The 26,154-nt window shown below is 36.7% G+C and overlaps 2 protein-coding genes and 1 long non-coding RNA gene across 6 annotated transcripts in view; 2 read left to right on the top strand and 1 right to left on the bottom strand.

Annotated features, from left to right (window-relative positions):
• The window catches only part of SLC26A3 (solute carrier family 26 member 3), a 37,623-nt gene extending 36,781 nt beyond the window's left edge, over nt 1-842 (top strand). Inside the window, exon 21 of the mRNA XM_002818341.5 lies at nt 431-842. Coding sequence (XP_002818387.3) covers nt 431-454 — 24 coding nt within the window. The 3' untranslated portion in view covers nt 455-842. The remainder of the gene's footprint in view (nt 1-430) is intronic.
• Nucleotides 843-4,609: 3,767 nt separating this feature from the next.
• Nucleotides 4,610-22,372, bottom strand: CBLL1 (Cbl proto-oncogene like 1). 4 transcript variants are annotated; one of them, XM_003780713.4, is made up of 6 exons: nt 22,137-22,372; nt 17,242-17,409; nt 12,774-12,874; nt 12,304-12,387; nt 10,785-10,858; nt 4,610-8,130 (listed from the first exon to the last, which is right to left on the bottom strand). In XM_003780713.4, the coding sequence occupies exons 1-6, from the start codon at nt 22,147-22,149 to the stop codon at nt 7,095-7,097; spliced, it is 1,476 nt and encodes a 491-aa protein (XP_003780761.3). In that variant the 5' UTR covers nt 22,150-22,372; the 3' UTR covers nt 4,610-7,094. The 4 variants fall into 4 exon arrangements, with proteins under 4 accessions (XP_003780761.3, XP_024105935.1, XP_054415626.1 ...); XM_024250167.2 differs by having other exon boundaries at nt 12,774-12,871; XM_054559651.1 differs by lacking the exon at nt 22,137-22,372 and adding an exon at nt 21,476-22,031.
• LOC112134379 (uncharacterized) lies at nt 22,213-25,599 on the top strand. The gene is made up of 2 exons (XR_002915806.3): nt 22,213-22,575; nt 22,910-25,599. It is a non-coding gene; the product is annotated as an uncharacterized LOC112134379 (long non-coding RNA).
• Nucleotides 25,600-26,154: the final 555 nt, after the last annotated feature.

Raw genomic sequence — 26,154 nt, 5'->3', positions numbered from 1 at the left:
ACTAGAACCAATTGTCTAACAAATGTAGCTAGCACAGTGGTGGACCTTGGCTTCCCCACATTAAAAAAAGAAACATTTAACACCAGCTCTTTGGCCTCAAGGAAGGTAAATCACCAGCTGTGGATAGGCTACCAGTGGTGACTAGGGTAAAAGCTGAATGTACCAGGCCAACACACATAGTCCTTTGGAATAAATGTGAAGAAAGATATTGCTACAACACACTGTACCATTACTTTAAGTTAGGCCTTTGAATTACAATGTGGTATCACATGGATCTATGTTAAACAAGCAGTGATGGAAGGTACTTGATCATTAAAATTCAAGACAAAAAAACCCCTGATAACTCTGGTAAATTCTAGCTCCTAAGATGTGATTGTTGTAACAGAACTTGACGAGTATTTTAAAACAAGAACTTTCTGTCTTCTTCCAGGTGCCAGTTGAAACAAAATTCTAATCAACATATAATTCAGAAGGATCTTCATCTGACTATGACACAAAAAACAACTTTATACCCAGAAAGTTATTGATAAGTTCATACATTGTATGAAGAGTATTTTTGACAGAATATGTTTCAAACTTTGGAACAAGATTGTTCTAGCATGGTATATTTTTCACATATCTAGTATGAAATTATATAAATATTCTAAATTTTATATCTTGTAGATTTATCAAAGGGCGAAAATTATTTTGTTCATACGTATTTTTGTAGCACTGACAGATTTCCATCCTAGTCACTACCTTCATGCATAGGTTTAGCAGTATAGTGGCGCCACTGTTTTGAATCTCATAATTTATACAGGTCATACTAATATATTTCCATTAAAAAAATCAGTTGTACAGTGGATGTGTCATGTTTTGTTAAATTTGTTAGCTTTCTGAAACATGCCTGCTGTGGGTCCTGTTATATAGTGGTCTGGCTGGAAACCTGCTACATGAGAATCTTCTAACAGAACCCCTGTAATCAGGCTTCTTTGCTCAGATTTTATGATTAGCAGTTTTTTAAAGCATCCAACCTCCTATCCAGATTTTAAACACAATCCTTCTAATGTAATATCTGTAACTATATAGATTTAGTATGAAAACTATACAAGCTAAAAAATGAGAAAACAAGGAAGGTGAAAAGAAAAGATGGGTAGCCAATTCTTCCGGGTCTCAGTGGGAAGAAGAAAAACAGATGGCAGGAAGTAGTACGACTCTCTTCTTTTTTCACTGCTGGTTATTATTTGTAACTCACAGGGCAGAATAACAGCTCTAGACCTCAATTTATCTGGAGGAGGAGATTCAGCACACCTGCTTCTCTTTTTCCACTGGCGTGGCTCTTGGTGCAAATTTGTATTTATGTAATAGTTAGAAATTAAACATCAGCACCAACAGAAAAATATTCAACGCCCTTTATTAAACATCAAACCACTTTGTCAATGGGAAAAGCTGCCCCAACTGTTTTAGATCTTACCTCTGAACATTGTTGTCAAAGTACCTTTCCACTCTCCGTTAGTGTTTTTGAGAGGGCTTCTCTACTGGACTTAAAACTACATACACAAAGGTAAGATAAAGGTTATTTACATAGCCAATCTTAAAAGCAGAATATCAGCACTCTTTAATTTTCCCATTTTTTTGTAGAGACAGGATCTATGTTGCCCAGGCTGTCTCAAACTCCTGGCCTCAAGCAATCCTCCTGCCTCGGACTCCCAAAGTGTTGGGATTACAGGTGTGAGCCATTGTGCCCGGCCACAGCACTCTTTATAACAGTGTTTAACTTTTTGAGTCATGGACTCCTTAGAGTCTCATACACCCTATGAACTTTGGGGGAAAAAATACACACACACACACAATTTACATATAAAATGCCTCACAAATCTTGGGTTAAGAACTTCTCCTCTAAAGAGGGCAGGAAGTCGAAATTGAAAACAGGAGCCTATTTACTCAATCATTTGGTTTGAAGTTGAGGCAAATGCCTTATATATAGGATTGTCGCTGAGGTCTCCATCTTCCCAAGCAACGGTGCCCTCTGCACTCTTCTTGCCAAACAAACCAAACCAAACCAAACAAAAACAAAAAACTCAAGAAACAAGCACAAGCACTCCAATTCTTGTGCCCACATCACAGTACATTCAACCTTATCACCTTAGAGGTTTACTTATCCTTATCCTTAAATGTTTTTTTCTTGTAGGCCACTAAGGTTGGGTATGCTTCTAGTAATGGGAATACATGGGGCTGAGCCTCTACTTGCCTGCCTCAGAGCACATACTGGAAATTGACTAGTACCAAAATCTGATCCCTAATTTAGGAAGAAGTCAAGAGACCATGTTGGAAGATAAAAATAAACTTATATAAACCAGAACAAGATTGGAGGGGACAGGATGCAACTGGGAGACAGAACAACTTGTGAAGAGACAAATACATTACAGAAATTCAGAAAGTGTGAAAGTAATACATGTTGAGCAGTTTATCTTTAAAATTATTTTATAAGTTATTTAAGCACTTGATACATATTTTTGTCTAAACACAGGAACTTACCACTTAGAAATGTAAATGAAAATTTTTAAATGGCTGACCCTACACTGCATGAACAAGAATATAAAAGAGGGATATTTAATTCATGTTTCTAGCATCTTCATCAGGATTTCAACATGTCAAGGCTGATCTGCTGATCTTCCCCTAATCTGCTCTACCAGCATTTTTTCTACCTCAGTTAACGACAACTCCATTTTTCTTAAGCTGATCAAGCCAAAAAATCCACCAGGAAATCCTACTGACTCTCCTTTTAAAATATAGTCATTTAACTGTCAAAAGAGCCCCAATAATGTCGGTACTATGATTTCCCGTTTTTTAAAAAAGCAAAGTAAATGAAGACTCAAAGAGCAAGTAACTATTCTAAATTAGATAGTCACAGGTGGTAAAGCCAGAAATCTGTCTGGACAGTCTAACTCTATACAACACAGGCTTTTAAATATTAGAAAACATCACTTCTCAAAAGAAATTAAAACCTAACTAAAATCTGATTACAAGATAGGACTAAACTCAGGAATAATTATAGGTGCATTCCACAGATTTGTTCCAAAGTCACTAATTTAGCATTGTACAATTATATCCAGATAAGCTGCTAGGAAATACTAATGTTCAGAATTAAATACATTTTCTCTCATGGTTTTGTATGTATTTTGGTAATGTATTTTTAAACATTAAGATTTATGTCCCGGCCACAATACTTTGAATATAAGGAAAATTTTTGAAGAAAATTTAAGGACAACTATCAAGAACAATTCCTAGGTCTAAAGTTAGAATGTAAGCTCCTAAAGGGCAGAGACCATCTATTTTGTTCATTATCATACACCCACATCTAACATATATAATAGGTATTTAACTTTATAAATCAATAATTCATATATATGTATCTTTATGCATATCTTTCCACAAGTCACCCACTTCCCACTTCTTGATACGTGTAATGTTACCACCACTATCTCTCATGTAAATTATTAAAACACCCTTCTGACTGGTCCCCCCGCTTCCATCTTAGCCTCCTTCATCTTATCACACAGCCAGAATAATCCTTTTACCCAAAAAAAAAAAGTTTTAACATTTTTAAGTGAATAGATTTTTTTTTAAATAAGTCCTACCCAATTGTGAGAACTAAACCCATGACTTATTATTGTTCGCTTCAATCCTATGCTTCTACGGTGCCAAAAAATTCAAAATTTTTAAAGATGGGGATGTGGGAAAATTAAACACTAAAGTGTTAGGAATTCTGCCTTAAAACTTTTTCCCTCAATGATGGAAAACTGAAGGGACATGAATCAAACAAGATGTTTAAAAATCCAAATTAGGTTTTATTAGCATCACTGCCAAGTATTTTACCTGGCTTATATCCACTTCTCGTTAAGCCTAGTATATCTGATACTGCTTTGATTACACATATACTGTATTAAGCAAACTGATTGGTTTCTAGGCCATAATTTAGCAAATTACAAACCAGTGAAGAAGAGTAAGTCCACTTCAATCAGAATATAGTATGTTTATATCAGTATGAAGAGTTAAGTCCACTTCAATCAGAATATAGTATGTTTATATATGCTTAACATCAACATACTAATTTGACGGCTAATCTAATGAAGAAATATCTTTGAGTACTCATGCACTTTTTTCATGTACTCATAATATGGGGCATTTTCAAAAAATGAAAGACGGAACTGTAGAGTTTTCCCAAAAAGATTACAAAAGATACTCTTCCAATATATTAGTCAGAACAAAGCCTTCGGCAGTTCTGTATACTTCATACAGCCTCTTATTCAGTTTAAAAGATGTTCAAATATCTCTTCCATTTACATTTCAGTGGTATCTAATTAGTATTTACACGTTAATTTTGAGCAAGTAGTTTTTACAGGGCAAAATGAATATAGTTTCTTATAGTCTTTGCAACAGATATTTCCCCAAATACTGTATTATACTCTGAATAAACATGCCACTGAAGAAATGTAACATTCAACTTGATGGTTTTAATCTTTTAGAAGTGAACTTAATTTTACTGTAGAAAGTTGTATCAATATAAACATGGAAAATTCTGCATTCTCCCAAATGTGCCAATACATAAAAATTCATCTCGGCAAAATAGTATTTATGCTTCCATTTTATTGTTTTTAAGAATTAAACTGCCACCTCAGTAGTCTTAAGAGCAATATAATGAAACATACATACATTTAATTTAGACTTATGTCCATCATAGCTTCAAAGGCTTCCCTGAAATAAGGCTGGGATTCACATCTTTTTCCGTAAGGAAAGAAACACTAACAGTAATTTTGTTATCCTTCTACCCACCCACCCTCATTCAAACAATTGATGAATTCAAGTCTAACACGATTTAAAACTTTTGTCTGCTACAACATTCATCTGATATGCCTCCCTGCATAACATAGATTTCTTAAACCTAATTGAAAATAAATCATTTTTTTAAAACTCTACAAGAGTTCTCTTAATTCAAAATTTTATCATGATACTGATTTTCTCATCCAATACATAGGCTAAGTGGTTTCTTACCACATTCAACTCTAGTGACTTTCAATAAAAGCAGGATAGCTCTTCATAAATAGCTGAGAAGCTCTAAAGTCATTTTGGCTATTTTCTTATTACATGGAACAAAGAATGGTTTGGATTTTTAACAGTAATATTTTAATAGCTCCTAAACAGAGGGATGAAAAGGAATCAAGTTTGCACCAGTCCAAGTACCTACAGTAATATGATAGAAGCACTCACCACCATTTCACACTACTTCACTCCCATGCTTTTAATAACAAGCATTTCTCACTAGAAATATTGCATTAACACTGGACTTTCAAACTGCTAAATGTAGAAAATCACTTGCCTGACTTAAAACAAAAAAGTTTATTAGTTATTTTTGGCCAGTCAAGGTTGAAACGGCCATTTTGTTATTTCTAACTTCTGCTCTAGGGTTCAGAAATGATTTTGCATCTGATCATTCAAGATGAGAATTTGTTTCACCTGTATCTGACAGAATAAAATGGTAAATTAGCAATCAGATCACCCTTTGTCAAAAGAAGTATGTTCTAAATGTATATACTACAAACTATCTAATAAATGATATCTGCATACTACATATTTCATGTTTTATTATGCACCATTTTAGTGGGGAGGAAAAACTTCACAGGGATTTATTCAAAGGATATAAATAATATCCTAAGAATGTTGATTTATACATATGAGTTCTGTATAAACTGTTAAGTGGTCATCTTAGCTAAACTATAACAAGCCCCTATAATGTAAAAGCTGACTCGAAAGGCACCATGTAAAGCACTGAAATCCACAATTTAGCTGTTATTTCCTCTTCTCCAATACAAAATTATCTGGTAGTCTTCACTGTTGACTCCATGCTAAAATGTTCCAAATTCAGACTGCTTTACCGACAAAAGGAATAGGAAATAAAAGTTTTTAAATTTCAAGTTAGAGGAAAAATCCTATCACACAGCAATGAAACCTGAGCAAATGCAAATTTGTGATTACAAGAATATGTCCTTCATTAATACATTATTCAAATTCCTCCATGGCATTCAAACTGTAGTTGAAAATCCTATAAACAAGAACCCACTTAAACACAGCATCAAACTCTAACATGAAATGAAGAATTACATAAAGCCTATTCAGCCCTATTCAGTTTAAGACAATGAACAAAACAGAACACATTTCATCTAAAGAACACCATTTAAATAGTTCTATAAAATAATGTTACGTAAGATCAGTATGTGTGGTGCATATGTGATTCCGACCATTCAGTAAAAAAGCATTAATGAGTAACAGCATTCCCCCACCAGCTTGAAGCCTGTAGAGTTGATTACTTTGACCATCTCTTTCCAAATAATTAGTAATGTCTTTTAACATTACGAACAAATATATCTTAGTACTAGAATTCCAATGTATTTTGGTGCTCCTGAGGCTGCCTAAAAATGAAAAGGCATCCAAGTGAAGTGCATTGTATACTTACTATACCTCGAAACCTCAACATTTCAGTGCCTAAAATGTGAAATAATTCTCTATCATTTAACAGTCTGCCTTACAGCAAATTCTAGTAGATTTTTACTTTCAGTATTTTATTATAACTTTGGGAAATTAGTGGTAAAACATATGGTTTAAAAAACAGTATGTGGCTGCACTTAAATTGACATAAAAATAGCATTTTTACAACCATATTGAAATTTAATCCTTTTACACAGGTTAACAAAATGTATCACAAGAAAAACTAAACATTGGGTTTAACAAAACAATACTTTTGAAGTAAAACAATGAAAAATTTTTTCAATGTTTTTACAAATGGTCACCTCTGGGTCAATTTACTAAACTAGGGGAACAAAGAGATGTTAAAATATAGCTGTGCTCAACTGAGCCACTTATCTGTACTACAGTATGGTACTTGAAATCAATCTTAAGGTCAAGATTTAAAACCACTTTAAGAAACAAGACCCTATGTGTTTTATACTACCTCGGTAAGAGGTACTCTTCCTTCCCAAAACAGTCAAAGCTTAATTAAAAGATTGACTATACATAAGTTTTTTTCCTCCTCATATCTTCAGTTCAAAATACTATTATCATTGGTAATACGGTCTATATCTCGTCTGATCTGGATGATGTGGTCCAGGAAGTGGGGTTTGAGAAGGCGGACCCTGCAATCGTGGAGGAGGAGGTGGCCCTCTTGGTGCAGGCCATATACCAGGACTCATTCCCCCTGGTTGTGTAAATGGAGGGCTCAGAGTTCCTTGATCTTCAGTGAACTGGGGTAATGAGTTAGGATTATAATGGTGAGGAGGGGGTGCAGTTACAGGTGGACCACCATGTTGAGGTGGGGGAGGTCCTGGAGGAGGATGATTCATATAAGGTGGCATCTGGGCAATAATATGTCCAGGGGGCGGGGTTATTGGTGGTGGAGCAGAGGTCATTGGTGGAGGTGGAGCTTGGCTATATACCAAGTGAGGAGTACCTGCAGCCTGGGGAGGATGTGGCATTGGATGGCTTATTGGTGGTGGAGGAGGTGGGGGTGGTGCATAATGTTGCTGTGGAGGCATAATATGATGAGGGTGCGATACCACTGGTTGACCCTGATATTCAGGATGATGGTGAGCAGGTGCTGGGGCAGGAGGTGGTGGTTCTCTAGCACCTGAATTTGAGTCATCCTGAATAGGGACGGTTATTAAATTGCTGTGTTTTCTTGTTGAAATACGAAAGGTTTCCTGACTGACCGATCGAGGTGGAGGTGGAGCCATGGACAATTCTGCTGGAGGAGCACGAATATCCTCATGTGGCTGATTATAGTGCTCATGTGGCACATGTTGCAAAGGAGGTGGTGGCATCATGATGTGCTGCTTTGGCGGAATATGGCTCATATGGTGCTTGTCTGGTGGCATTATAAAACGTTCAGGGATTTCAGTTGGTGGTGGGGCAATAGGAGGATGAACATTTTCAAGTGAAGCACGGGTAACAGGTTTTCCAGCTCTCATATGGCGATGGTTGATATGAGCCTGTAAGTCTCTCTGAGACAAATATGTTCTCTTGCACCCTTGAACAATGCTACACATGAAGAGAGAACCTCGTGTACACTGCTCAATTCGCTGCACAGGATCACTACAGCTAAATTAGAAGGGAAAAAAAATGAGATTTACTAAAAGAGAATATAAAAAATTATGTAATTTTCAAAAATATGCCTGTTTTTAAAATTTGACTGTTACATAAAACACAGCAAAAGTCCACAATTAGAAGTTACAGTTATTCTACGTGAACTTTTAATCTTCCCTACTTTGTTGTCTGCTAGCCATTAAGCATAGACATTTCTGTCAACTTCAGAACTCCTAATATCAAACAGTATGTTTCAAGAAGAGACCTCATTCTTCCCAAGGCCTAGAATTTACCCAATTTTCTCAAACAATTGTACTTTCTGCAACCATTTGCCAAAAAACCCAGCAAGAAAAAAACCAACGGGTTGATTACTTACAATCATGGAATTCAAACTTGTATGGTATTATTGAGTGATAACTGTTTGTTGAGCAAATAATACTAAGTGGAAAACAGTAAGTAGAAGACACTCCAAGGACTACAACAAGTAACATCAGCCTCATCATTAGGGTTCTTAACATTAAACATAAACAATTTCAATCCAAGCCTTGACTATTAAAAGTCCTTTAAAGAAGGGTTTTTTTCTGAATTGTCAGACAAATTTACACTTTCCTAACTTTCTAATTTGTGAGCACTAAATTTAACTTCACATTTTCTTAAAAACTCAGGGTCAAAATTGTAACTATTTTTCATTTACCATATTTAATCCATACTTGCCATTACAGCTTTCTTGACACAGTGGGGAAAGACGACTGAAATAGGAATCTGAAGATCTTGGATCTGGTATTGGCTCAGTAATTTGAAGTCATTGAACCATTTTTGAGTTTGTTTCTTCATTTGTACAATGAGGTTAAAGTATCTACCCACTTCACAATGTTTTTATATCTATTTCATATTACTTAAAAGAATATTAATATCAAATGAAACAATGAAAGTGACAGTATTTAATCCCCAATTAAGCACTATATATAAATATATGTGTGTATATATATAAGCAATTATCATTGAATATGTGTGTCAGGTCATTTGACACTATACTAAATGGCTCTATGCTCTTGATTTTGAGTTGTGTCTATCTTTCCATCCTTACTATAAGGCTGGCACTCCTTATTGATGTTATTATGCTTCCCTTTTGTGGCCATCTGGCACACTGTTTGCTTCTAGTTCACTGTAAATTCCGAACTACCTCCACCTTAGCAAGATGTGAAGCACTTTCTCTTGGGTGGTGCTTAAAAACAGTAATATATACTGTTTAACTCTGACTGCCATTTCTTCACTTCCTGATCTGGGTCTGTTAATCCAGATAGGCTTCTGTCCTAAAATTGCTACTAACGACCACATAAGTGAGGTGTGACATTTAGTACTTTGTTACATTTAGTCCATTAGTAAGGTTAGTACATTAGAATATTCAGTACATTAGTTACATTTAGTACCTTGAGAACTAATTTCTTTAAACAGTAAGTACCTTTTAATTTCCTTCTAATACTTATACAAAAGAGGAAACCTTTAAAAGTCCTCTAAATAATGTTTTATCACATCTGAAATCCTTTATCCCGATGAAGCAATCAAATTTACTATGTAACTTAAAATGAATGTATACCATGCTGAAAAATTAGGCCTGAGAGAAAACACCCAAAAAACAAGTGATACGTATTTCTAATGTCTTAATTTTCTGAATTATAATTCTATAAACGAAATATTTTTTAAACTCATAGAACAAATGTTATAATCTGTTACTTTAAAATGCTAATAAAAACATGCCAAGAGAATTAGTTGTCACTGAGCTGTCAATAAATCACCCCTTTCTCTCCTGGTGACATCAAATTTTCCTACACCATAAAAGGGAATCATTACCGACAAGTGTCCACAGCTTTGTTATCAATCAATACCACAAATCTTGGTGTAGCTTTAAGCACAGGTTATAAGTGATCTAAGAAGCCTATGGCTACTCCAAGCAAGTATCTTGCATTCTTTCCTAAGCCTTCCTTATCAAGGATTCTGAACTGATATAAAAATTCTTATTCTGTTTTCTTCAAGACCATCCCAAAATGGATCTAGCTTTTTATAACTTGTTTGAGACTATGTAATGATGGTGTTCTAAGATATACTCCAAATATAATAATCCGATTTGAAAGTAACAAGAGCTTATATATACAGTGCTTACTATATGCCAGCTACTATATATATGTATGTGTGTACATGCGTTATATATATATATATAAAACCTCATTTAATCCTAAAAATACCTCAAGGAGGTAGGTACTATTATCAGCCTCATTTTATCAATAAAGAATACCCTATGACAGTAAAACAGCTAATAAATAGCAGAACAAGGATTCGAACCCAGGAATTCTAATTCTGGAGTCTTTGCTCTCAATATATCTTAATACTTCTTTAATGTCCCATCAAAAAAAGTAACTGTTTTTTGTTTATAATACTTCTATAACGGCAAACAGATTTCATTTTGACCAATTTGAGTTGACTGATAGTGGCTACCTTGCCCTATATTAAAGAGAAACCTAAAGCAAGCTGGGCTCACAGAAAAAGATTAGCCATGTCTGTATGTTTGATCTCCTGCCTGATTTACATCACTCCCTAACCTTTAATCCAACTTATAAATCATTGCACTAAAACTTTATTATTTAAAAAAGGTAATGATAATCTTATCTTACCCTGGACACATCTTGTCTCCCTTTTTTTCATGTAAAATAGCACAGTCATAGCAAAAAACATGCTTGCATGGAATCTGTAAACAAAGACATATTACAGTTAAGCATATTAGAACTTAAAATATTTAAAAATATATATATATATAGTAACCTATACATAAGGCTTAGAAGACACTTGAGAATACCTGTTAAAATGAACATTTATTAAGTACTAATTATAATAACCTTTTTCAATCACAAAGCCTTTTGAGAACATGACAAAAACTATGGCTCTTTTCCCAATAAATGTACACACATGCATTTGCTTATACTTTCTGGAGGTGTAAACCCTATGAATTTCACCCATGGTCCCCACACGTTTTTTTCCTTTTTTTTAAGAAACAGATCTTGCTCTGTTGCCCAGGCTGGAGTCCAGTGGTGGGATCACAGCTCACTGTTACCTCGAACTCCTGGCTGATGTTCCCACCTCAGCCTCCAGAACAGCTAGGAACACAGGTGTGTGCCACCACACCAGGCTAATTATTTTATTTTACTGTACAGACAGGGTCTCACTAAGTTGTCCAGGCTGGTCCCAAACTCCTGGCCTCTGGCAATCCTCCCACCTCCCAGCCTCCCAAAGCCCGGGATTATAGGTGTGAGCCACCACACCCAACCCCCTGCAGGTCAAAAGCTCCTGAAGAATACTTTAATTATGTGGGGTTTTTTTTTTTAATCTTGTTTCTCCTGAAACTATTCCAATGCAGTAAAATAACAAGTATGTCCTATATTTAACATAAGCAGCACCTTCCTCTGGTGGTTTTAAGTTAATTGACTCATAAAAATCTAAAACTCAATCAGAAGGATACATTAAATGATCTTAGAACCACATTTTTAAATTCACAGCCTGTTACTATTTCTTTACTACGATGTACAGCAAAGCAACAGTGCATAATCCACGCCATCTACCATCACAGGTATGTTACTGAATTCAATTTTTTTTTCTAAAGGCAAATGCAAAACTATCTTTTTTGGAGGGAAGAAATGTGAAAATTACTATAAAATTACAGTTAGGATTGTAAAATTTTTTTAATGATTAGAATTCAATTTTCAGAAATAATAATTACTATTAAGCCTCTCTGAGCCTCAGGAAAAAAAGAGAAATTATAAATATTATTAATGCAGTTTTAGGTAAAAAATTGTGGCCTTCAAAAATAAGCAGTTTTGTTCTATTTATTAAGAAAAAAAAATTTCCTTAATAAACTGGAATAACTGTAAATTCACTGGTATCAAACACTCCAAAGAAATTAGTTTTCAGAAATTATTCTAATTTTCAGTTTTATTTAATATTTTAAAAGAATTCAACGATTTGTCAAGATAATCATATTAAATTCATAGTATTCCAATACTTCCCTTAGTTATTTCATACTTATTTAAAATTTCACAAACTTAGTCATTAAACAATGATAAACCTATCTAGTTAAATTTCAGAACCCCACCTCTATGCAAATGCTTACTTACAAAAACAATATTTAATTATACTTACCATTCTCCCATAGATTTTAATAGGCAATCCACACTTGTCACAGAAATGAACTGGTGTATCATCCTTTTCACCTAAGATGTTTATCTGTTGAAATGATATAATTAAAATTACCTTCTTACACCATTCTAAAGATTGTATCTACACAATGAATTGGTCAATATTTTATAAAAGTTGTTAAAAAAATTAGAAATAGAAGCCTCTTGGTATAATCTCCATTTATTCCCCACCATTAGCTGTGATACCATTAGTTTTTCTTCTTAGTGTTAAGAGTTATTGATTTTACTGAAAATTACTTCAAATTATTGTTGAAAACAGAGTATTAACAAATGATTTGTATGTGCTGAAAATCATAGTTATAACAAGTTCATAACATTCTTTATGTATTGTGCATCACTCCAATAAAACATTTTAAGTATTTAACACTTAAAATATTTTATTGTTATAATACAATTTTTCATTTTTAATTATACCTGAAAGTCCCAAAAAAGGTGTCCAGGAAATCTTCGCTGATTTCCAAACAGCTCACCCCCTTTACAGTCATACCGTTCTTCTTCATTATAATCAAATCCTTCTGAGAAAAAAAAAAGTATTGCCCATTAACTTTCCAAATCTCAAATTTCATTTTGGAAGCACATATACATGGCAAAACAGACCTTTTCACTAAAAAGCCCATCTGATGCCTTTCAAAGCTTTTCTAAGAATAAGACAATCAAGATTAGTTTAAAACATCAGTTAGAAGTGATCTTGGTGATCTAGTCCAACTCTTTTACTTCATTATTGAGATTACTGTATGGAGACTCATAATAACTCAACATATAGAAGATAAGTGGCAAAGCCAGGAACAGACCTCAGATCTCTTGACTCCCATTCAAACGCTCTTATCAATTCACGAAACTATTTCTAATGTAAAACTTTACTGATTACTGACTATCATGCCTGTTACACAAATTTTTAAGATATTGATCACCATTTATTCTAGTCTAGCTACAAAAATGGTATGCTAAGAGACTGATTTTATTGCCAATAGTATAATGAAAACATAAAGCATTCTATGGATTTTATTAGCAAACAAGTTATCCTCTTCTTTAGCCCTAAAATGAGTGATTTAGACACTTTAACATATTCATATTTCATCCTGTCAATTAAAACCACTCCCTGATTAATTACTCAAACAACAGGAGACATATCATATTCTTATGTATCCTTTCCTACAATGCATTTATCAATATCAATAAACTTAAGATATATGAAGATGAAAGGGGCTCAATTTCTCTGGCCTAATTAAAAAGTTGATGGCAATCTTCTCATCTCCTACAAAAGAACAGAAAACCAATCAACAGTCTGATGGGAATTCTAGGTAGAATCCAATTACCTAAAGTAAAGCTGAGCAGACAAATATATCCCTCCAAGGAGCCAGGCTTCTCACGACTCTTTTGGCCCTAGAACTGGTAAACAGAGTAGCCAAGCACACAAGTTTTAACTTTACCCACATGACTAAATTACAGCACCTATACACAGACACAGACACACACACACACAGAGACACATTCACATTAACACACAAACAATGATGCAAGAAGTTTTTGAAGCTGAGACACTTCAGTGTACTGCTATTTAATTACTGCCAATACGAATGTATAATCCAGTCAGGATCCTCTTGTAAGTTACACCTGAGTGTTCCTAGGCTCCTATATCACCCGTTTACACCTTAGAAAAGCTGGTGTAATCTAAAATTCAAAATAAGGAAACTCAATTTTTCATTTTTTTTTTTTTTTTTTTGAGACAGAGTCTCACTCTGTCACCCAGGTTGGAGTGCAGTGGCGCGATCTCCGTTCACTGCAAGCTCCGCTTCCCAGGTTCAAGCAATTCTCCTGCCTCGGCCTCCCAAGTAGCTGGGACTACAGGCGCACGCCACCACGCCCGGCTAATTTTTTGTATTTTTAGTAGAGACGAGGTTTCACCATGTTAGCCAGGATGGTCTCGAACTCCTGACCTCATGATCCTCCCGTCTCAGCCTCCCAAAGTGCTGGGATTACAGGCGTGAGCCACCACGCCCAGCAGAAACTCAGTTTTTCAAACCAGAAAATTATTGAGATAACAGCCAAGGAAATTAGGAGCACATTATCATTTTTCAGAGTAGTTCCACCTGTACTCCCATCATTAAACTATATATATTTTGATTGATGCCTAGGAAAACAACAATCAAAAACAAATTTATTTTACTCCAAAATCCGAGAGGGAAAGGGGAGAAAAGGATTTTGGCTTTTCTGCATTGTTTGAACTATTAAAGAATGTATTTGTACACTACCGTGTTGTTTTAAAAAACTGTTTTTTTAAAAAAAGCCAAAGCAGGAGTGACCCTAAATTACAGGTAGTGCAACAACAGCCCTAGGTTATTACTAACATGATTTCTAACATTTTGACTTCAAATATACTTGTTTAGATGGGAGAGGAACCCTACAATAAAATAAACCATAACGTATGTTGTAACTAAAGCAGTTTGATTCTACAAAATAAATACAGACAAATTGCTGGAATAGAACGGCAAGTCTAGAAATACAAAAAAATACTTTTAATACAGGGGTCCCCAACTCCCAGGCCTTGGACCAGTACTCTTGGCCTGTTAGGAACTCGGCCACACAGCAGGAGGTGAGGGGAGGGCTAGGGAGCATTACTACTTGACCTCTGCCTCCGCCTCCCGTCAGATCAGCAGCCACATTAGATTCTCATAGGAACGCAAACCCTACTGTGAACCGTGCAAGAGAGGGATCTAGGTTGATGCTCCTTACGAGAATCTAACTACTGCAACAGTTGCATCCTGAAACCACTCCCCGCACACTGCCATCACTCTCCATCTGTGGAAAAACTGTCTTTCACGAAACCAGTCCTGGTGCCAAAAAGATTGGGGACTGCTGCTTTAACATATATATGATAACAGTAAAATTCCTATTCAGCAAGGAAAAGAGTTGGGACAATGTTTCGAGGGAAAAAAAAAGCCAGACCCCATCTTTTTTCCCCTTAATAACCAAATACATATCCATAAATGTTCTAAAGCAGTATCAGTGAACTTTTTCTGTGAAAGGCTAAATAGTAAATATTTATGCTTTGTGGACTATATGGTCTCAATCACAATTACTCAACTCTACCATTATAGTGTGAAAGCCCCCACAGATAATACTTAAATGAATGAGCATAGCTGTGTTCCAATAAAACTGTTTATAAAAACAGGGCTACATTTGGCCCACAGACATAGTTTGCTAACCTGTAATCAAGGGTAAGATGGAAAAACTCTTTTATACTGGTGAAACAGGGGAAGGTCTTTCAAATAATGTCACAAAACCCAGAAGTCATAAAAGCAAAGACTGGATATCTGACTACATAGAATCTTCAGGATTCTCTGCAATAACTGTAATCCCAGCACTTTGGGAGGCCGAGGCGGGCAGATCATGAGGTCAGGAGATCGAGACCATCCTGGCTAACACAATGAAACCCCGTCTCTACTAAAAATACAAAAATTAGCTGGGCATGGTGGCGGCACCTGTAGTCCCAGCTACTCAGGAGGCTGAGGCAGGAGAATGGCATGAACCTGGGAGGAGGAGCTTGCAGTGAGCTGACATCCTGACACTGCACTCCAGCCTGGGCGACAGCGCAAGACTCTGCCTCAAAAAAAAAAAAAAAAAAAAAAAGATTCCCTGCAATAAATATTTTGTATACAAAATTCAAAAGACAAATGAAGAATATATACAATATAGGCCAGGTACAGTGGCTCACGCCTGTAATCCCAGCACCTTGGGAGGCTAAGGCAAGAGGACTGTTGAGCCCAGGAGTTCAAAACCAGCCTGGGCAACATAGCAAGACCCCATCACTACAAAAATTAAATATAAAAAATTAGCCAGGCAGGTGGGGTGCACCTGTATTCCCAGCTACTCAGGAGACTGAGGTGGAAAGATCACTTGAGCCTGGAATATCGAGCCATGATCCCACCACTGCACTCCAGCCCAGGCAACAGAGTAAGACCCAGTCTCAAAAAAAACAAAAACAAACAAACAAACAAACAAAAATATATATACACACACACGCACATACATAACATATAACAAAAATCCTATTAATTTACAAAGAACTCAGAAGAAAGGATCTAAACAAGAATGACCAATACTATGAAAAAATATCTGCTCTCTCATAATTAAAATAAATTTACATCAAAACAAAAATTTTAAAAGGTTTCTAGTACTCAGTATTGGTATATGGGAGTAAAAACTAACATACCTTTTTTGAAGAGCAATTTGACAGTACTTGTCAAACTCTAAAATCCACAGTATCCATCAAGTTTTAAAATATCCAAATTTGTAGTTTTAAAGTCTTTGGAATTAAAAAAAAAAAAGGCCAAATCTGTACAAAGTACAAATTCTACAAAGTATACATACTAAACTGTATGTCCAAGAATATTTGGTGCAACGTTTTTTGTAACAGAAAAAACTGGAAAAACTGTTAAATAAATTATGGTATATCTATAAATACCCAAACCTATTTTTTTAATGAGGTACATCTGTATGTACTGATAAGAAAAAAATCTCAAATGAATATTACATGAAAAAATGGTAACTACACATAAAAAATTAATACTTTTGTATAAAAAAGTCAACAGGGATTATCTTTGGATAGAAGGATTTTACTTTTAATGTTATGCTTTCTGCAATACTGTTGAGATTATTGAACAATGGGCAGTATTGCTTTCAACAACAAAAGGAATCAAATCAAAAAATATTTATAAAGGAAAATAAAAATACAATGTGCTACAATGAGAAGTCAAACAAGAAGGTTGAAGAATGAATAGAATACGTAAGACAAAAAGAGGTAGCTATAAGATCACACAGACTGTCTGGAGCAATCAGATAAAACAGAAAGAGTGTTGGACCTATTAGTTAAACAAATTACCTTCATCACCAGGTGGAGCCTTTGCAGGCATCCTGTTTATAGTTCTTTGAGTTCGCGGTGCAGGTTTCGCTTTGTTTGCTTGTTTGGAGATGAGCTTTATAGGAATTCGTCTGCGAACATCAAGACCACCCAGGGATCCAGAACTATTAGTGCCTTGTAACTCATTGTCTGTGTTAGGAAAAAAAAGTTGTAATTTCTTTTAGTTTTTCTTTTTAAAGATTATTCTGCCACAGGTATTAAAACAACATACCTAACATTATCAAGGTTAAAGATCTGGGTTCTGATTTTCAATATTACATTAAGTTTAACTGCTAATTTTATTTATTTTGGATCAACACTTAAGGCAATGCTTTTTAACCCCTTCTGAGATATGGAATCCTTTAAAAAATTGATAAAAGTTACAGGACCTCTCCCTAGAAAAGTGAATAAAATTTTTCATATAATTCCAGAGAAGTTTACAGAAACATGAAACCATTCATGAACCCAAGAACCATTGTCTTGAACTACAAGAGAATTTTTTGAAAGAAAAAGAGTAAGAAGGAGAAAAAGAAAGAAAACCATCCCTATCTCCATGTCTGATCATCAAGCATGCAAAGCAGAAAATAAATTTAGTAAACTGAACTAACACTGATGAAGGCAAAATTAAATAATGCATTTGAAAATGAAGTTAAGAAATGTGATTATTCCTTAAGTGTAAAATAATTATTCTAAAAATCATTCAGAAATATAGTAAAAATCATTATACCATTTAGTAGTAAAAACATGCAATAATGTATTTGTGCTATAACATGTGACTGAGTTCTTAGTCGGCACTGTAATGGAAAATTATAATTTAAGAGGATGCAAAGTTCCTATACTATAACTAGGTCTAAACAACTGTCACTTTCTAGTCCCTGGAGTCTTTACTTGTTATTGTCTATAGAACAAATTAATTCTTGTCCCATGAGTAACAGGAGTATAATTTCATAGAACTGACTCCATCTAAAGCTTAAGAGTTACCTTTTTTCAAGTAAATGAAAATATATAATACAGAAAATATTTAACGTGACCTACTAAAGACAAAAAGGAAAATGCTTAAAATAGGAAATACAAATAACATGTTTTTTAATTTGTAGTGTTTTAAACATGACAAGTTATTGAACAAGGTTGTATAACTGCCCCTGCAGGAAATATTACAGTCAAGATTGATAGCCAAACCATCCACATTAAATTCAGCAAAGCCAAATTTGGAAGTAGTAAGCTAGTACCAATGGCCTCCAAGGCTACTAGGATTACAGACACACACTAAGTTCACATTCATTTGCACTTTTTCTGAACAATGTATCAAACAAAATTAAAAATGAGTCCTTAATGATTATTTTAATCTACTTACTACTCTTACAACAGCTAATCCTAAAACAAGGGGGGGCGGAATTACATAGTTAGCTAGAATCTTGAGTTAGAGTAAACCCAACTTGATCAGCTTTCAACACTTCATTAAATAGACTCACAAGCTGATTAATGTATTTGATCTGTTTTCACTGTAGTTGCTTATGTATGTGAAAGTACTGACAAGCAACGCATTGGCCAAAAGAAATATGAATGACTTTTTTCCTTGCTCAAAAAGTATTCCTGACATTCCAATGAACTAAAAAGCAAGTCGTTGTAGACATATAATCAGTTCAATGCTGTCCCTCAAATATTAAATATTCAAATATCAAAATGGTTTAATCGTTTTACCTTTGTGAATAATGAAAATACCAACACTTCATTACAAGTCCTTTTCACACCATCCTGAACACTTGAGGTCTCTACTGTTGCTTGCATAGTCTACCACTTTCAAGAGCTGGCTGGCCCTTCCCACTTTACTTCACAGATTCAAGTTCATGAGGTACAGCATTTAATAATGATAACATTCTGGGTTTCTTTGGGACTTTTTTGCTTTTTGTTGTTTTTAAATTAAGAATCAGAACATAAAGCACTATTTCCTTCTAAATACAGTAACAAATTATAAAGTCCTTAACAACAAAAATTTCTTAGATATTACATAGAAAGTGACTAAGGACTACTGGCCACTTAAGATAAATTCACTTTAAAAAGGCACAACGCTTCCATATCATATAGTTTAAAAAAGATTGGGGATTTTTATCTTGAATAAAAGGAACCAACAAATATTTTACAAAATCTGGGATCTTTTACAAAATCTGGGATACAGTTACAGAAGTGCTAATTCTTAGAATGACCAAAGAATAAATCTAGTGTTAATCGGGAGCCCCTTGGAGTAATTTTTCTGGCAAGATTCTATTAGAACACCTTCATTTTTACATTTGAATGTTTCAGTATGATCATAAAATGGGTCATTTTTGCATAATGTTCAAGGGTTTCATCTGTTTCCCCAAGGACCTCTTAATCCTTTAATATTGAAATTATTCTTTTGAGATGCCTATCCTGTCATGATTCTTCAATTATCTAGCTAAGTGGCATTTCCTCATTTGTCAAAGGCTTTGTGATTTAAACAATTATCAAATTCATGTTTACAAATTTAATGAAAACCAGAATCTTCTGCAAGGTTTATAATTTTATTTCACAATCAATGCACAGTATTTGATACTGTCTTCTGATACTAAACATCAAAGAGATTGATTCATTTAAAAAAAATAAAATAGGTAAGAAGCTAGTGTTAAGCAGAAGGGACATCTGAGTGGGAACTAATTTTTTAAGTGTTCAGTTCATTCGTGAGTATTTTCATGTTAAGATGAGTTTTACTTCCTTAGGCAATCTCTAAACTTCAAGAATTAAGATAATAAACACTCTTTACACTCACCCCTATTACGATTTCCTAACATAATAGCCTCTAAACTATGGCAGGAACTTGACTCACAATTCCAGTAGTGGGCTCAAATAGGAATTACTTTCCTAAAGTTGAATGTTTGCTATTCTAACATCAAAATCCCAGTTTCAGCTCTATAAATTCCCAAACACTGGAATTCTTTACAGCCTGGTTCTAGGCCGGCTTCTCCTCTGAACACACCCTTCTTAAGTGGTCTCATCTGTCCTCATGCTTTAAAATACCAGCTATAAATAAAGGTACTAACTTCCAAATACGTATTTTCAGTGCAGATCTTTCCTCTCATCTCCACTTGGCATCTCTCCTGTGTCTCAATAGTTATCTCACACTAGCAGTCCAAGACCAAACACTTGTTCCCAAATTCCCGTCTCACCTCTACAAAAAAAGATTGTTTTCTGCCCCAAGTTTTCCTCAGCTCAATAATGGACCCTACCTAGTTGCTAAAACCAAAAACCTAAGCATTTCTCCTTTCTCTCACATTCCTTCAAACACCATCAAAGTATTTACTGAAGCTGCCCATTATCCTTCATTTTCACCAAACCAACCTTCTCTTCCCGTCTACTGCAATCAGCTATTTTCCATCATTCTTACCTCCCTCTCTTACACCATTCTTCATAGAACAGCCTATTATATTTTTTAAAAGAGATTGTGTTCCTCCTCCACTTCTGTTCAATGGCTTCATATTCACTTAAATTAAAATTCAAACGTTTACCATAGCTTTCAATGACCTGAATGATGTGCCTGCTGCCCTCCTTTCCAATCTCACTTCAGGGCTCTTACCCTCTGGCTATTACTAGGCTGCAGCTGACTTCACTGTATCTTCCTACCTCACTGCCTTTGCACTTGCTGGAAATGCCCTTCCTCTTGCTTTTTTCCCAGGGCTGGGTTCTTCTCATCCATCAGATCTTAGCTTCCACAAAGACCATTCCTAACAACCCTCTCTGAAATTTCGTCCTATGAATCTCTCCACAGCACTCGTTTATTTTCTTCAAAATACTTATAATCCGCAAACATTAAAAAAAAATAAATTAAAAAAAAAAGAACGTATTGTCTGTGTTCCTCCATAAAACAGAAGTTCTATCACGGACCTGGTCCGTCTCGTTTACCATTCCATCTTCCATCTCCCGACCTACAGATATCTGCATGTATCTGGCATAAACATACACACCTACATAAATAAACATACACAACTACGTAAACATACATACCTAATTATATAATCAAGTAGATATCTGATGAGTGAGGACAACTCAATACTCAAGAAAAAGCCTTTTTTTCTCTATTTGTGATATGGTCGCTATAAAGGTATGGGGTACATGTTAACTCCAAGAGCACTCATTCAATATCCAAGAACCACAAAGAAGCAAAAGCCAGAAAATACATAACAAAGGGTGGAGCTACTCTTACTTGGAGAAAAGTATGAGAATGCCTTGATTTTAAGCTCCTCTTTGTAAATACCCTCAAATGATGAGTAAGGACCTCAGCCGAAGCGCGGGGCATGCTTTTGGTTTAGGTAGAAAAACTGCTCCGAGTTTGATTCCAAAAACTCTATCAGACTCCCTTCTTTCACCTCTCTAGTCCATAAAGGATCGGAGACACGACAGGAGGTGACCACTGCAGCACCCGCCCAAAGCTGACTGAGACAGCAGGAAGTCTCCAACCCATTCTCGCCCGTCCACTCCCAGCGTAAAGAGGATTCCGCGACTCGGAGACCGCAATCTACCCGCCAGTCTCTATAATGTAGGCCAGAGCAGCTGGGCTGAATAAAACAGAGCCGGGGCTCTCCCTTCCCAAAGGCCTACATCGCCCACCGGTCCGGGCTCGGAGCTCAGCAGAACCAGAGAAGGAGCGGTTGTTGCCGGCACGGAGGAGGTAGGTACCACACCAGACGGTAGGCCAGGAAACGGCAGGCCCCTACCGGGCACAGGAAGGCATCTGTGAGATTTCTTCTCACTGCCACACCCTAGTGTTGTGGGGCGAGCGTAATCCCTTTTGCCTGCTGGGCGACCAGCCCCAGGCCGGCTAAGGGGGCATGGAACAGGGACCCCCACTGCCTCCGCCTCCTTACCAGTGTGATCCATGATTCGGCTCGCAGAGCACAGTGGGAGCGGAAGTCAACCGCGCCGGAGTCGCAGCGAGCGCGTGCGCACTGCCTTCCGGAGGCCGGGAGGCGGAAGTCCGAGCAGGTTGTCCCAGTTTTGGCCTGCAAAGACTTCCTTCTTTCGCCTCCACTACCCAACTCCTGTGAGGGACTCAGGCATAGTTCGGGCAGAGACAGAAAGAGCGAGCGCGCGAAGAACTTTGGTATCGAGGTTGCTAAGGCTTCTCCTCATGTGCTTCAAGAGAAAGTAGCCTTTAACTGTGGAAAGGATACCAGGGGGACCGGGGAAGGGGAGAGCAGTGGTAAAAATAAGCCTGAAGCAGATAAGGCGACTGCCCGCCCCCGCGGAGAGCTGCCTTCTGGGACTTGTAGTGCGCGGGGACCCCGGGGCCGGCTGGCTGCGCAGGTTCGTCCGTTGCGCTGGCCCCACCCCGGCGGGCGGAGTAACGGTTTGGAATCTCCCGGGGTCAGCGAGCGCTTGTTTCCTCCGCCTGGTGTAGGAAAAGTGTAAACACGCGCGCTCCGGAAGGTGTCCTCCAGTGGGAGGTTGCTTAGGGGATGGCGGAGCTGTGAAACTCGCAGCTAGAAGGAAAGTTTCAACGCTTATTGTCTAAATTTTGCTTTGTCGTGACGAGCTACCTAGACCCACGCAGAGCTGACTATATGCCCCGGTTCCCATCTCTTAAGTCTCTTAACAGTTGAAACACATTTATAATGCTTGACTGCCACTCACTTTCTAGGGAGAGCTCTTGTGACGCTACGAACCTCTCGAACACCTGACGACTGGGCGCCAGGGCCGGATGGAGGGTGGAGAGCCACTGCGGCGCAGCTGCCTCCTCTTAACGGGGACACCTAGCAGGAATGTGCGGAGTGGAGCTAAGGGGAGCGGATAGAAACCGAGGGAGGGGAAGAGAGCGCGAAGGCTTGGCCGGAAGGAGAGGTTAAAAAGGAAAGGCCTAAAATGAGGAAGAGAGTTACCACAACAAGCAGTACCTAGTTCCAGTTCTTGGTCCCAGGAGTTTGTGGTTGTTGCTGCTTTCATCTTCCTCAGCCAACACAAAAGGAAAGTGCCAAGGGGCGATTCCTAGGACCTTCAGTGCAGTCTCCACCTTGCGGACTTGGCTTATTTGTGTGCACTCCTTTCTCCAGCCTTTTACACTTGATGCTCTTGGATGAATAGAAAGGAGCACAATTAATGGAAAACACAAGCTTGGGAGTCAAGGGATTTGGGTTCTATTCTTGTCCTCCCTTGGTGACGACATCATTACCTTGGGTTATTCAAGCTTTCAGTGCCAGAGTTCCTATATTAATAAAAGATTATTACATTGACCTCTAAGAGAAATGTTTTCATGGTACTGAATTGCAAATAAAGTATGTGTAGCAATGTGTCATATCTTTGTAGTTGTACGGTATTAGCTGTGAATCATACTGTGATGATCAGTGCGATTTAAGTGCACCATGTTATTTGGTGATTATTTTTCTGAGATCTTGTAAAAGATTTTTCCGCTATATATATGCAGCTTTATAAACAAGTTTTTAGGTACATTCACAACTAAGGACATTTGTGAATCAAAATTATCCCTGCTTTTTTTAAATGTAAAGTTCTGTATTTTTAGGTGGTTTTCAAGATGCTTTCAGTTTCTGGAATTATTGTTTTGGGCGTTGGGACTTGCCTAACCTTTTTCCCATACCTCCCTATTTTTCTAAATACAGTGTTGATATAGTCAGGCATTTTTCACCAATTTGGGTTTTTTTTAAAAGAAGTTTTCCTTAGAAAGTACTTCTTTTTCATATTAAAAAAAAATTTTTTTAAGAGATGGGGCAACCCAAACTGGAGTACAATGGCACAATCATAGTTCACTGCATCCTTGGACTCCTGGGCTCAAGGGGTCCTTATGCCTCAGCCTCCAGAGTAGCTGGGTCTACAGATGCTCATCACCACCACTGGCTTTGATTTTTTTGTTCTATCATACTTAGCCTATCAGCTGACAACCTTCAGATTCATGCAAATCCAGGTTCAGAGTAGTAGTATTAATGTCTGCTGATGCTGATATTTAAATAATTAGAATTAAATAGAGCTTTCAAATTGTATTTTATATAATTTAACCTGTAAGTTAGAAGTTTTGTTGGCATTTTATGGTGCATCAAGAAAACTTACTGAGAGAAGATGTACTTATTTTAGATCTGATAAAATGTTAAACGTGTTTGATTTGATTTGACATCTCTTACTTTCAGGCATTGCTTTAGCATCTGTGGTCTGTATTTACCCCCTTAATTGTGGTTGCCTTGAATTACCAATGCAGTAGTAATGTGATAAATTAATTTCTTTATGTACGTTTTATTACTGCCCTCTAGTATCTCTTTTCAGGGACCAACGTGCTGTAACCGGTCACAATTTCTTTATCAAGAGTTGCCATTAATATTTATAGAGCATAAGGTTTATATTGCTTATATATAAGCTATATATAGCTTAGATGCTGACCTAAGGTTTATAAAAGTGAAAACTTATCGTAATGGGCAGTCTGAAGCACTGAGGTACACCTTTTTATCTTACTGGCAAGACCATCTACTACCTATGAATTATAAGTTAGTGGTCTCCAAGATGTTTTCATAGCCTCCCATTTACATAGTTACTGTTTATGCTATGAGAAAAGTAAGAGGGGTATCAGAGAGCTTGTTTTCCCCAATAGCCTGTTACAGACTCCTCAGTACCAAGTAAGGACAAAAACCTTCATCTCCTAACACTCTTTCAACTGTATCCCACTGAGTGCCTAGGACTGCATAAGGCAAAAGCTGTATAAATAATGGCCCCTACTTCAAGGATTCTACAGGATATCATTTATAGAAATATGTGAAGATCTATATAATTTAGTTCTAAGTGTTGAAAGGAAATTCAGTGCTACCTACATTTAGATAAAGTAGTGGGACTGAGGGTAGTTAGTTTGGCTTTATGGAGGGATTTAAGCTGAGCCTTATGTAAATGGATAAAATTTGGAGAGGAGGAGAGCAATAAAAGGCATATCACACAGAAGAGCAAGGGCACAGATGTGAGGATTGTATGGTTTATATACAGGACAGTGAAGAGCTTTATTTGTAGTCTTGATCCATGTTTGGGAGTTCTAAAAAAGTTATTATGGAGCACCTTGAAAAAGTAAGATTTCAGAGTAACAGTAAAGAAATAGAGCAGTTAACAAAACCTAGCATAATATATTCATATAACAATATAATCCAGCAAGATATATTCAAAAACAATGAGCAAATCTTAACTTGGGGTGGGGAGATGAATCAGTTGATGAACAATCAATCAGAATTAAGGTGTAATACTATTACACCTAGACCAAGAACAATTGACCAGGAAGCCAGAGATACCTATGATGGCCAAAATGCCATGAAGTATGAATGAATTGTTAGTAAAAAAAAAAAAAAAAGATCCAGGTAGTGTCCAGTATATGTTAATACGTTTGATAAGCAGAAATGGAAAAGGCAGTAAAATATCCTGGTTAGATATATGCCTTATCAAGGTATGGCAGCCAGCTTTTCAAACACCATCAAAAACTGGGCAAGAGACAGATTCAGAGAATAAGAGGGAAATAGAGTGTAAAAACAGAATGTTGCTGATTGAAGGCCTTGTCCCGTTCCTGTCTCGAAGGAGATTACATTCTCATTGAGGCCTGGCAATATATGTACTCATTTGAAAAGGAACCTTTTGATCTAGAGAGGTCCTTCAGCCTTCCTTCTTTTCTGAGAAGGAAAATTTTGCAGTGGATATCCTTTGAGCTGGATAGACCAGCCCCTCCCTACAGCTTCTTTGCTAATATAATTGCCTCCAGTTCACTCCTAAAAGGATGCTTAGGGTATTAAACTGCTCTGTAGTAAGCAACTAGTCTGTATATTGTTTCCTAAACTTAAGAAGGCTTTTTGTTCAGGGGCCCCTGACCCTAACCTCAGCCGCCACTCCATGCCAGTTGAAAAAGGCTTTCAGCCT

Source organism: Pongo abelii, chromosome 6, assembly GCF_028885655.2.
Source record: "Pongo abelii isolate AG06213 chromosome 6, NHGRI_mPonAbe1-v2.0_pri, whole genome shotgun sequence".
NCBI classification, from domain to species: domain Eukaryota; kingdom Metazoa; phylum Chordata; class Mammalia; order Primates; family Hominidae; genus Pongo; species Pongo abelii.
This window is presented reverse-complemented; position numbering and strand designations above follow the sequence as displayed.

Bases quoted from the DNA above. Each gene is read 5' to 3' on its own strand.
- CBLL1 (XM_003780713.4), bottom strand. The intron at 12,875-17,241 runs GTAATTTGTTTA...TTTTTTTCTCAG, and splicing joins GGCTCCACCTGGTGATGAAG to AAGGATTTGATTATAATGAA. The intron at 8,131-10,784 runs GTAAGATAAGAT...CTTCTAATTTAG, and splicing joins GGAGACAAGATGTGTCCAGG to CTGTAGTGATCCTGTGCAGC.